This window comes from Stenella coeruleoalba, assembly GCF_951394435.1.
Source record: "Stenella coeruleoalba genome assembly, chromosome: 17".
Lineage (NCBI taxonomy): Eukaryota > Metazoa > Chordata > Mammalia > Artiodactyla > Delphinidae > Stenella > Stenella coeruleoalba.
Window position 1 is genome coordinate 22233638 of NC_137163.1, and position 13050 is coordinate 22246687.

The 13050-nt window shown below is 37.4% G+C and overlaps 1 protein-coding gene across 19 annotated transcripts in view; it reads left to right on the forward strand.

Moving 5' to 3' along the window:
• TRPS1 (transcriptional repressor GATA binding 1) overlaps positions 1-12846 on the forward strand; it is a 1050606-nt gene extending 1037760 nt beyond the window's left edge. For all 19 annotated transcript variants that reach the window (XM_079901878.1, XM_079901880.1, XM_079901893.1 and 16 more), the window contains 2 exons: positions 3478-3600; positions 6569-12846. In XM_079901878.1, the coding sequence (XP_079758004.1) occupies positions 3478-3600; positions 6569-7630 (1185 nt within the window). In that variant the 3' untranslated portion in view covers positions 7631-12846. The remainder of the gene's footprint in view (positions 1-3477; positions 3601-6568) is intronic.
• The last annotated feature ends 204 nt before the right edge of the window (positions 12847-13050 follow it).

The window sequence follows — 13050 nt, forward strand, 5'->3', positions numbered from 1 at the left end:
ATGACTAGTGATAAAAATAATAGCAAGAGAGATTATTTTCAACTTCATTAATGTTTAGCTGCTCAAGACAGAGAGCACTGTCCTAGGTGCTTATTACTTAGACTATTTGATGACTGTTAAGAGACATGATTTCTGTCTTTAACATAGTACAAAGGAGAATGACAAAATATTTTAAAACTCTGCTATACCTGATAAACTATGAATGAAATAAGACCTTTAGTGCCTTTCTTTCTCTTTAACAAGTTCATTGTTAAAAAGTGGGGCAGGGGAAACTTCTATTCTGCTTCCTTCGCCAGCAGACTGCGTCTCAGCACTTGATTGGGCTAAGGATGTTGGTGACTTCAGAATAAATGCCATACTCCATCCAGCCAGGTTCTCACTGTGGGTCAGGGCTCTCATCTGCGGTGTGATTTAGAGAGATGTGGCACGGTCTACAACTCTGTGCTCACACAACTAAGGATGTTGCCCGCTTCTCCCACCTTCTCTGTTGCTTCCAGTAATTCCAAGTGCATCAAACATAAGGTTCTACAGTGCTCACCAAAGTGATACATTTGTTTAGATGGGAGGTAACTTACCATGTGAAATATTTCTCACCTACCTCCCACTCTCCTCCCGCACACAAGCAGGCCCCTGTTGAATTCTAGGTGTGAACACCTAGACATTTCACTCTGACTCAACTTTCCATTCTCATATTTGATAAGGTTGGCACAAATAAAATACATGTGATTATACCCAGCTATATGCTTTAAGCATATCTAAAATGTGCAATAAGTAGATTAAGGAGATATAAACGAAACCACAAAATATTTTTCTCTTACAAAAGAAATACAATTGAATCCCCTTGATGGATAGCTAACTTGAGCACCTACTACATACCTGGCATTGTTTTATTACATCCATTTGTCCGTATTAATACTCACAGCAGCTCACACTTTAAAGATGAGGAAATTTAAGCATTGCCAGGTTAAGTAACTTGCCCAAAATTGCACCCAGCAACTCAAGACAGAGACGTGTTTTGAGTACAAGTTGTCTGACTCCTAAATCTGATTATTAACCCCCCCATGCCATACTGACTCCGAGTAAGTGAATCCAAAGGACTCCTGATGTATTTAAAATAAGATATGGTTTACCTAAAATATACCAGCCTTTATTGGAGCCTAAGTGCTGCTTAAAGCAAGATACGCCTGTGGAAACCAGTCCTGTAATTTCAGGATTTTCCCTCGAACTAATGAAGGGCATTTTCTTTGCAGGAGAATTAAGCACAAAGTTGTGCAAGGATTGACGCGTTCTCTGAAACCAGGATTACACCCACTTTGGCATGCTGTGTCAAGCAGCCAGGGCATAAGGAAAAAAAAGCAGGCTGCAATGAATGGTTATACATTCAGATTTGAGCCTCAGACATATATGTGGGTCAGTTTCCAAATGGACATTTACATTGCCTTTACATGGATCAAACTGGTGTTTATTTGCAAAACGTGTTATTTCGATCTTGGAAAAAAAGACAGCATGGCCCCAGGGAATTTTCACAATTATAACCTAACTAGGCTCCCCGACTTACCTCGGATAAAGGGGGCCCCCAGAGTGTTTGATAAACACAACCTCTAATAGATCGTTGATTTGGGGGAAACGGCAGTCTGTACTTTTGCAGTAGGTCCCAGTTTGGACTTTGAGGGCTAACACCCAACTTTTGTGCTGCTCTTATTGAGACTGAGAAATTTATGATACATTCCTGGCCCTGATTTGGGGTGGGGGGAGTAAAGAAAAAGGGGAGCCAGAGATTATCTTTGTGAAAAACTCTAGCTTATATTACATCACTTAAAGTAGCCCAACCTGCTACACTAATGAAATTGTGTTCTTGGTTGAAAAGGACAATTGTTAGCCTGACTTTGTGTTCACTAAAAACATTCCCCCAATCTTGTTAAATTATTGCTCTCATTTCAGATTTTTATGGCTATGCAGCTTACCAGTCCTCATTTCTTTACGTTTCATTCATTTTCTTTGTATCGATGATTAATGGAGGATGTTGAATGTTAGAGTGAGCAGGCATCAGCAATTGCAAGATCATAATTAGTTTAGCTGACGAGGGCCTCTGATAGCACTTGCATCTGGATGGAAAAATTACCCTATAGGGAACTGGCTGCTCACCAGGTCTTTTTAGTGATACATTGTGAAACACCCGATGAATCAAATGCCCTTTCAATGCCAAGAAAGTGTTCCAGTCTTGAAGCCAAAATTATGTCTGCAGAAAGCTTTCCATTTGAAATGTATCAGAGTACAATTATAACCATTGTATTTTCTTGGCAGGGATACCACTCGTCTACAGTATGGACTCAAGTTAAATAAATTGCCTAAATTTTATGAATCCCTGAAATTTTGACTTATGGTGTTTGTAATTTTAAATTTACAACAAAATTGGGCTCCAGCAAGACTTTTTCCACTCCTTATCTAACATGCATATTTTATCATTAAAGGCTTTACTTCCTAGAGAAAGGAGAGCAGAGTTGCAATTCAGGCTCTTTTTTTTTTTTTTTTTTTTTTCAGCAAGAGAGTTCCATTTCCTGCCTGTTAGTATTTGCGCCCACAAACACAGCCTGACTTTTGTTTCAATGAGAAGTTTAATGGAATCATTACTTGATAGCAAGAATGGAACAAGCAGTACTAATGATCTACTTTCAAATATTCTTGGATTATTTTTGAATCTGGTGGTTAGAGAATTCAGCCCACTAAAATCAATTTGTGTTCAGAAATGCTTGTGATTTCCAAGTCTGAGTCAAATAAAATAAATAAATAGCCATTGATGGGACTATGTTGTCTGGCTTAAGTAGGCCCCTCATAAGGATTCTCATTAGTAATACTGTACTTCTAGTTGGCAGAAGTTTCTACTATTCCTCTCAGCTTTGGGAGATAGAGGGTGTGTTCTCTTTCAGATTTTACAATTGCAAACCAAAAATCAGAACTGAGTGTCTTACAGTCTCTTAATACTTATGTTACGTGAATGACCTCCAAAAAGACACACATCAGGTTTAATTGTAAGTGGTTTACATGCTGCATTTATTCCAAGCTTGACTATATTTTAAAGCTCAGGTAGCCTGTGCTCCTCCCTTTCCAGAGTATATTAAACATATTGGCAGGCTCTGTCTTTTGACTTTTGTTTTGACACTTTTAAAAGGTATATTTTAGGGTTCAGCATTTAGGAACCATCATGAAAGGCACAAAACCCAAAGTTCAAAAAGTTAAAGCTGTTTCTGTGAAAGGCCTTTGGTGTTGCACACACCTCATCCATCACTGTACGGTTAATTATAATGAAAATCAGTGGTGCCTATTAAACACAATTGAACCTGACCTCATTACGGGCAGTGTGGTTTTATACTGTCATTGTTGCTAGTCTAAAGACAAAACTCCTGGGTTGATTTGGTCTAACTCCACTGATCATGTGACTCACCTCTGACCTTGTGTCTTTTTTTTTTCCCATTTCAGAGGCGTAGAGGCTCGGGTGTTTTTTGTGCCAATTGCTTGACCACAAAGACCTCTCTCTGGCGAAAGAATGCAAATGGCGGATATGTATGCAATGCGTGTGGCCTCTACCAGAAGCTTCACTCGGTAAGAACTTGTTAGACTGTTTCAGGAAAAACTTTATAAAGCACCCTGGTCTGTGGCATGATAAGTTCCATTCCCTGGCTTGCAGTGCCTGCCCCTGCAGAGTTTAATGCAGTCGCTTTGAGTGCACATGTGATTTATGGTGGACCGGCCTTAGATGTTATGGGGAGATACATCTGAGATCATTAGTAATGCATTATGCTTCTTTTGATATAAAAGAGGAAAATGATTGATTTCTGGGAACGTCACATAACGGATAGTTGAACAGGTGGTTATCAGAATTCAGTGAAATTAATTTAGGTAGAAAGGAGAAACTTCAAAAATTCAGAAGTACATACAAATTTAAAAATAAAAAGGGGTTCTCTCCCATGTTCATTATAAAATCTAGGGCAGGGGGAAAATGCTTATTTTCCAGTTTACCATTGGAATTTGCAAGTGTCATTTGGGGGCTGGAAGTTGGACCCGTTCAGAAGAGTAGTTCTAAACTGGGACCCAGGATGCCAGCGCTCTACAGTGCTTCCAGTGGTATCTGAGGGCTTGCAGAGCACACAGCAGAGCAAGATGCAAAAGTGCTTTGTGTTTTAAGATCTCCGGCTGACTAATTTCTAGGGCTCTCTGAGGTACCTCAGTTATTGCTAACCAAATTTTAGGTGGAATCCTCTAATAAAATTTAAACTCACAAATCTCCCATCTTTATATGCATTTGACTTCTTGAGGATATTTTTTTAGTTTAGATAGTTTATCTGCTGACCAGAGCTGCCTTTAAAAATAGGAATGCCCCATGTAGTAAGCAGAAATCTATTTCCCTCTGCCGTTTTCATTTTGTTTGGCATTTTACCACAGCTCTAGCACCGGCCAATGAATAGATCACAGCTACGGAGAATATAATTTTAGACAAAATGTCCTCCTAAATGGACCATTGGAAGCACTCTTTTAAAAAATGCATGCTGCCAACAATGCTAATTGGTAGTAAACTGTAAAAACCTTAGTTATTAGCATGGAGCTAATAGAAGGATTCCCCACCCCCTGACACACACACACACACACACCACCATGACCTTACTTTTTCTTAAACTTCACCACTTAAGCACAACAATAAGCTTCCATTCAGTGGGTACTGACATTAATAATTTTAATTGAACTCAGGCCAGTCAAAGGCCAAAAATTAATTAAACTGCTGCTCTTCCAGGTTATGGTAATTTAACAACTGCAATACGAACTAAACTTTTTTTTACAGTTTCTTTAATATTCATCTCTCCAGAGATGAGATGTTTTCAATTCTGAGGTTTTTTAAAATCACAGATTTAAACACATAAAGGTTATACTCACATTTCATGTCAAAGACTGCCACAAAAATTATGAAAGTTTAAAAAAGGTATTAATGCATATTTCAGATTTCTTTAGAAGACAGAGATTAACTACTGCATATTTTTATAATATGAATATGAACTCTTTATAAACCTGAAATTCTGAACAAAGTAAATGAACAGGGAATAGCCAAGGGGATGTGGCATTTTCATTCTGAAATGAATAATCTGATTGTCAGTAACAAGTGTGTTATCCTTTTTCCTTCAAAATATCTTTGTGACAATAAAAACATCGCAAAACGTTTTGTATTTTGTTTAACATATAAAGTACGCTCTTGCATTGAGGTGCCTCCTTTCTAGGTATAATTCATGAGTTACGTATTGTTTATATTCATATTTTATGTAGAGATTACTTCCTGATTTCAGTAATCTTTTAGAAAAATCAGATTTTAGCCCATTTAAAGATTCTCCTAAATTTTTCATCTGTAAATATGCACTGATTTATTAAACATATTCTCTTGATTTTATAAATCAAAATTAGAGCTCTTACTGCAAGTAGAGTTTTTATTATAGTCTTATCTATGGATTTGAGTCATGTAATATAAACACCTGTTGACCATGTACATAAATACGAATCATATAATACTTAAGCTGAGTGAAAGTCAGCATTCTATTTAAGTACAGAGTAGACTGACAGATAGGATATTTGTACTGAGCCTACAAATAAATTTAGATTGTCAACAGAAAACAAATGCTTCACCTGTTCACAAGTAAAATCTTCCATAGTGAGTACTTATATAATTAAAGAAAAAAAAAAGTGAGAGATTTTTAAAAACACCTCTCACTGATAATGGCTTTGATTACCTGATATCTTTCCTTACAATTCTGTCAGTTTGTCTTTGATTATTTATGTTCTGATGTTTAATATTCTATATTTAGTCAGCTGGGGCTGGCATAACAAAATACCATAGACTGGGTGGCTTAAACAGCAGACATTTATTTTCACACAGTTCTGGAGGCCGGAAGTCTGAGATTAGGGTGCCATCCTGGCTGGGTTCTGGTGAGGGCTCTCTTCCTGACTTGCAGAGGGCTGCCTTCTCACTGTGTCCTCATTTAACCATATTTACCTCCTAAAGGCCTTATCTTCAGATACAGTCACATTGGGGTTAGAGCTTCAACCTATGAATTGTAGGAGGGGTGGGGAGAGGGGGACACAATTCAGACTGCAGCCATGTTATCATTTCTCCACAGTTGTCATCAAAACCTATCTCCCATGTTACTATGTTGACATCTTGGTGCATGACTCAAAAGTTGAGGATATTTCAGAAAAATCGCATTTCTTCAAGTAACTTTAAACACTGTTTTATCACGAAATAATGCAATTCCAAAATCTGTTGAGTTTGGAAAAGCTGTTTCCAAGTAGATTAAAGTTTTTCAGTCCTCCCTGTAAAGATGGGCATGATTTAATTAGGGTAAAAGAATGTGCTTTGGTTACTTCCTCTGATCCTGCTTAGGGCAAAAGGAGGAGATTTAGTAAATCTATAACGTAAAGCCTATCTTTGCTTTGAACTTAAGCATGGTTTATATTTGTGAGGAATTGTTAATGCATTTTAATGTGTTTTTTAATGTTTTCCTTTTATGTATTGTGTGTGTGTTCCCCGCAGACTCCCAGGCCTTTAAACATCATTAAACAAAACAACGGTGAGCAGATTATTAGGAGAAGAACAAGAAAGCGCCTTAACCCTGAGGCCCTTCAGGCCGAGCAGCTCAACAAACAGCAGAGGGCCAGCAGTGAAGAGCAAGCCAATGGCAGCCCCTTAGAGAGGCGCTCAGACGATCACTTAACTGAAGGTCACCAGCGAGAAATTCCGCTCCCCAGCCTGAGTAAATACGAAGCCCAGGGTTCATTGACTAAAAGCCATTCTGCTCAGCAGCCAGTCTTGGTCAGCCAAACTCTGGATATTCACAAAAGGATGCAACCTTTGCACATTCAGATAAAAAGTCCTCAGGAAAGTACTGGAGACCCAGGAAATAGTTCATCCGTATCTGAAGGGAAAGGAAGTTCTGAGAGAGGCAGTCCCATAGAAAAGTACATGAGACCCGCGAAGCACCCAAATTATTCACCACCAGGCAGCCCTATTGAAAAGTACCAGTACCCCCTTTTTGGACTTCCCTTTGTACATAATGACTTCCAGAGTGAAGCTGATTGGCTGCGGTTCTGGAGTAAATATAAGCTCTCCGTTCCTGGGAATCCGCACTACTTGAGTCACGTGCCTGGCCTACCAAATCCTTGCCAAAACTATGTGCCTTACCCCACCTTCAATCTGCCTCCTCACTTTTCAGCTGTTGGATCAGACAATGACATTCCTCTAGATTTGGCGATCAAGCATTCCAGACCTGGGCCAACTGCAAACGGGGCCTCCAAGGAGAAAACGAAGGCACCGTCAAATGTAAAGAATGAAGGTCCCTTGAATGGAGTAAAAACAGAGAAAGTTGATAGAAGTACTCAAGATGAACTTTCAACAAAATGTGTGCACTGTGGCATTGTCTTTCTGGATGAAGTGATGTATGCTTTGCATATGAGTTGCCATGGTGACAGTGGACCTTTCCAGTGCAGCATATGCCAGCATCTTTGCACGGACAAATATGACTTCACAACTCATATCCAGAGGGGCCTGCATAGGAACAATGCACAAGTGGAAAAAAATGGAAAACCTAAAGAGTAAAACCTTAGCACTTAGCACAATTAAATAGAAATAGGTTTTCTTGATGGGAATTCAATAGCTTGTAATGTCTTATGAAGACCTATTTAAAAAAAAAAAAAATACTTCATAGAGCCTGCCTTATCCAACATGAAATTCCCTTCTTTTATTATTCTTTCTGTTGATGAGTAGGTTACCAAGATTTAAAAGTGAGACAAATGGTCAGTGAGAAAAAAATGGAAGATGGTATATAGTCCTGTTTAGAACCTAGTAGGTCAGAACCATCTTGGTGAATGTGTACTATGGAAACCATCCATAAGAAGTATCACAGACTATAATTATTATGTTTGTAAAGAAAGAGATCAAAGCTGTCTAGAATTTGGAAGGGTTTACATATTATGATTCTAAAGCAGTATTGGGCTGGCCATTGGCCCATTTGTTCAAAAACCATAAATTGTTGCCTGAATTTCGAAGTGTCTTGAAATCCTAGGCAGATGAGGAGAAGTCTAATCTCCAGGGCAGTGAAAGGAAAATGGCACCCTCCTGCATGAGAATCCTCTCATTGGTCATGTTTCGAATTTAGACCTAGACATGCGAGCTGTGGTTAGGCTTGGGGAGAGAGCAGCGGGAAAAGTGACAATGATTTTGGCCAGCCCTGCCTGTACATACACATGCACACCCTCTCTGATATTTTTGTCCTTTAGATGTTCAAATACTCCTTTCAAAAATAGTCCTCGTGTTTGCAATTTAGGTTCATTTTGTCCAAATATATATGCATTTTTAAAAACAATGTCCTCAGTGCTTACGTAGTAATTTTATTTTAGCCAGATCTTTTCTTTCTTGTTTGTGATGAACCAGTTTGGGTTTGTTTCTTAAGCTTCCTCTTGGTCACTAATCTCACTTGGCACGTTCTAACTAAAGGAGTCCCCTCAGTTCAAAAGACTAGATGGATACAAAAGTTCAGACCATGGGCTTCATTGGTTTAGAACACATGGTATTTCTCCACAAGGTAACCTGCTGTATTTATTTATTTTCTTTTGGTTTAAGTATAATTTCCAAACTTTGTGGTCAGGCAGCGTCTAAAGTTACGTTACCACAGACTGACAGTTGGTATATGTACCAATCAATCCCTTCATTAGATTTATACAGGTTTAGTTAAGTAGCATTAAATAGGATTCTTAGAAGTTTACTCTTCATAGTACTTTTAATACATAAGGCTTTGTAAAACTATCCATGAAGGGAAAGCCTCAGCATAACTGCTCAGGGAAATAGGGCTAAATAACTGAACATTAAATAATTGGTTAAAGGTGCTGTTAGTCGAGCCTCAATGCTTGCTACACAGATGTATGTACAAGGACTGACTTTAATAATTTGCATTATATTGTCCCAACCAGTAGTTTATTTTTTGCCACGGAGATGTAGAAGATATTACAAGCTGCTGGATGCACTGTCAGATTAACTTATTTCATTAAAGAAGTTGGGAGAACAAATAGGAAAAAAAAAACCTTATTTTTCTAGTAAATATTAATGTATTACATTTCAAATAATGGTGCCTGACATATTGAATAATTATTTTCTACAGTGTACGTATGCAACAAAGATATTCCATCATGCATTAGAGTCAGTTCTGGCTCTGCCTAGCTGTTTACATTTGCAAATGTAGCAAACAAGGTAATGAAGCAACTATTTCTATTGCGGTAGATATCTTTTGTGTGTGTGTGTGTGTGTGTGTGTGTATGCATTAAAGTTGTAAACGGTAACATGAAACAAATGAAAGTTCTTGATATAATGGTATGACAAACAAGAAGGAAATAAAAATATTTTTATGCCTACTTAGGAAAAAAAGGGTAGCACTATTCATTCCAAGTACTTTTTTTTTTTTAATTTTTAAGCTCTTAACTCACATTGTTATGCTTAAAGTGATAAACATATATCCTCTTTTTATTGCTTTGTCTATGTTTCAGATGACACATTTCAGAAATTATTTTGATAAGTGCTGCTGGAATCTGCAGCACTGATGTTTTTATTGCATTCTGTAGTCGCATTTGCACTCCATTTTTACATTAATTCGCAGTTGCTTTGTATTGTTTTGTTTTGTTTGGGTTTTGTTTCTTTTTCACAGTGCCAGGTCTTCGTTTCTTTAAATGGATGACAGGTAGAGTTCAACCAGTTTGTGACTGTTGTAGTGAATGAAGTTAAAAATGTCTGTCTGATGTGTTGTCATTTCCATTCTTGCATTTTCATTTTCATGTTTAAAAAAAAGAAAAGAGAGAGAGAGAGAGAAAGAAAGAAATCAGGACTAAGCCTTCTGCTTCAGTTTCATTTTTAACGGGTCCTATTCTGATCTTACCTGTCAAGTAGCTCTAATATAATTCACATGAACTGAGAGAGGTGGAATGAGGGGCTTGGACATTCAAATTATGTGATGTCATTTATCTTTCTTAGGAATTTTGATGAATGCATCTCAAAATGTACAGGCAGATTGGAGAGGTGACAAAGATCTAAACAAGAGGAGATTTCCCAAACAACAAAACTATATTTAATTTTTTTAGTGAAAGGACTAGAAACAAAGTGCACTGTGGCAATCTGCAAGTAACATGATATGTGGACTGCTCAAATCAGAAAATACCCGAAGTTTGGTCAACTTGGGTAGTAGTACAGGTATGACTTTTTGGGCAAAACTACTCCTTAAGCAGTTTCTCCAGTGTGTTTCTCGTTTCTCAGACACAAATAGGTTGTTCTTTTTTGATATATATGTCTTTTTTTTAACCTGTTTTTTTGTTTTTGTTTTTATTTTTCTCAGACAGACAAGTAGTAACGGTTAGCAATGGAAATACATATCACTGTTCTTGGAATATTTATGGTCAGTCTACTTTTGGTAGAATATTCTTAGATAGCATTGACACAATAGATCTTATTCCGTATTCCTTTATTATTGATTATTTTATTTTATTTTTTCCCATATTTTGATGGGGAAGAGGTTGGGCTATTAAAAAAGATGAAAATTTATCACAACACTAAAATACCTCTTATTTTTTTGACTTATGAAAGCCTTCATTCCAGCTCTCAAAATATATTACAAAACTGATTGGTTAGTGTCTTTATTTTTATTTGGGTTTAAGATTTCAGAATCATTTTGTCTTAAATTATGATTTTAAATGAGCTATTTAGGTACTTAACATTTTTTTTTTTGAGGACTTTCAAAATGACTTAGGAATTTTCCCTCTTGGAAAAGGCTTTCCCTATGATAAAAACTATACGCCAGCTAAAATTGTGTGTCATTTAAAAACTGTAAGTCTTTTAAAAGTACATGTCCATATTCTGAATTGGGCTTTGGATCAAACTTTAGGCCAAAACCAGCTCATGCATTCTCATTCTTTTTCTCACTCTTTCTCTCTTCATCTCTCACCCATATATTCATATTGTTGTTTGGGATAGAAAAATCATAAAGAGCCAGCCCACCTCAGAAGGTTGTGGACTGAGAGACACTACTCAGTACTCTTAAGTATATGAGAAAAGGATGGAGCTCTCACGGTTAACACGTTAACTCTGTAGTTCAAAAGGAGAAGAGTGTGCCCATTCTTTCTATATGACATATTGAGATGTTCTTTTAAAAAATCAACTTTTAAGATAGTGATGTTTTCTTCTAAACTGTTCTCTTTTAGTAAAGGTAGTTTTTAGAAAGCAAGCATGGGGATTTTTTCTAAGGTAACATTAATGAGAAGAAGAAAAAAAGTGATTATCTTAACAGCTCTTTGTTGAAGCCTGTGGTGGCACATTATGTTTATGATTGCACATGTGCACATAATCCATGATGATCCAATGCAAATACAGCTCCAAAAATATTAAATGTGTATGTTTTTTAAAATGCCTGAGGATATATGTTTTTCTTAATTAATTGAAGAGTATCAGTACTGCTACCAAAATAATGATTAGCCTCCTCCTGTGTGGCAACGAAACATCACCAGGTGACCTGTCTTAAGACCTCTGAATTGCCTGCCTGTTTAGTAAGTGAACATGAACACAGTTCTAGAGAGAGAAGATCTAACAACCCGCGGTGGAAGCATGAAGAAGCTGGTGGTCAGCTTCTGTGCCATATGCCAGCTTTTTGCCTAAAGTTTACTTTGAGCTCACAGCTTCCTGTGTTTCAGTTGAGAGCCATGACAAAAAAAAAAAATGCAAGGCATCTTTGGTGAGTGAGTAGGTGAAAGCTTGCTGACTGTCCTAGATCACAGGAGAAAATGGAGGAATTGAAATCCAACCTGAATATGAGACTAAAGATGCTAACCAAAGGTAGGTACTACTAAGTGGAATTCTATTAGCAGGCAACTGTAAATGAGAAGAGGATAGCAAGACATGCACCGGGACTTGGAAGGGCTGTGTTATTTTCCCAAAGAAAGACTTGGCCAAGGGCAGAAGGCATGGCTTCTTTGCAGTGCACTTCCTTTTGGTTTTCAGTTAGCGTTTCATAGACAGTGGACCCACGTGTTCCTGCTAGCGGTTAATGGTTTAGAAAGCATCAACAGTTATCTGCAGTAATTAGGACCTATGGAAGATGCTAGGTTGAAGTGTGTCAAGTCAGGGATGAAGAAAATGTGAAATTCAACATTGGTCCACACATGGAAACTGGATAATGTATGCTCACATGTTGTTCTCTTGAAAAGTAGAGCTAGAAGCTTCACTCCGTCCTACACCAGAGAAAAGCAGGAGTAACTTTACAAGGAAATAACGTTTAGCCTTTCTTCATCAGAGAAAACGGTCCCTCAAGACCCATGAGTCCCAAAACTGTATACTGATTTTTACCCCTGGTTTTTTTTTAATTGTATGACCTGCAACAAATCACTTTTTTCTTTTTGTGCCTCAGGTTCCTCACCTGTAAAATGGAAAAAAAATATATTAATAATAATAATATTAATAATAATAATAATAATAATGGTAATGTAGTACTTGTTTGTAAAGCACTTTGAGATCCTTGGTTGAAAGGCACCATGGGAGTGCCAAGTATTATTATATGGCCAAGGGGCTTATTTAAACTCTCAGTTCCCAAGGGCCAGGAAAGGTTGGGGTCATTTTTATTAAATAAGAGCTGTAAATATCATAATTAGGCAGCCTATAGCGTTGACTATGAAGAGGCAAAACTTATTACAAGGCTGATAAAACCATAGTTTCTTAATGGCTACCAAGAGGGCAAGTATCACAATAAGAAATGCCAAATTCCTTTGGGTGACAACATGAATAATTTGGGGGGGTGGGATGGGACGGGAAACATCTCAAAATGCCGATGTAAAATTCACCTACAGCAATATTCACCAGCAGAAAATGTCTTTCATATGGAATGATTTCATGTTGCTAAGAAAAAATTCAATTTGTAGTCCTGATTTGAATACTAGAATGTTGGCTATAATAGTTCTGTTCTTACAACACATGGAATTTTTTTTGTTTTA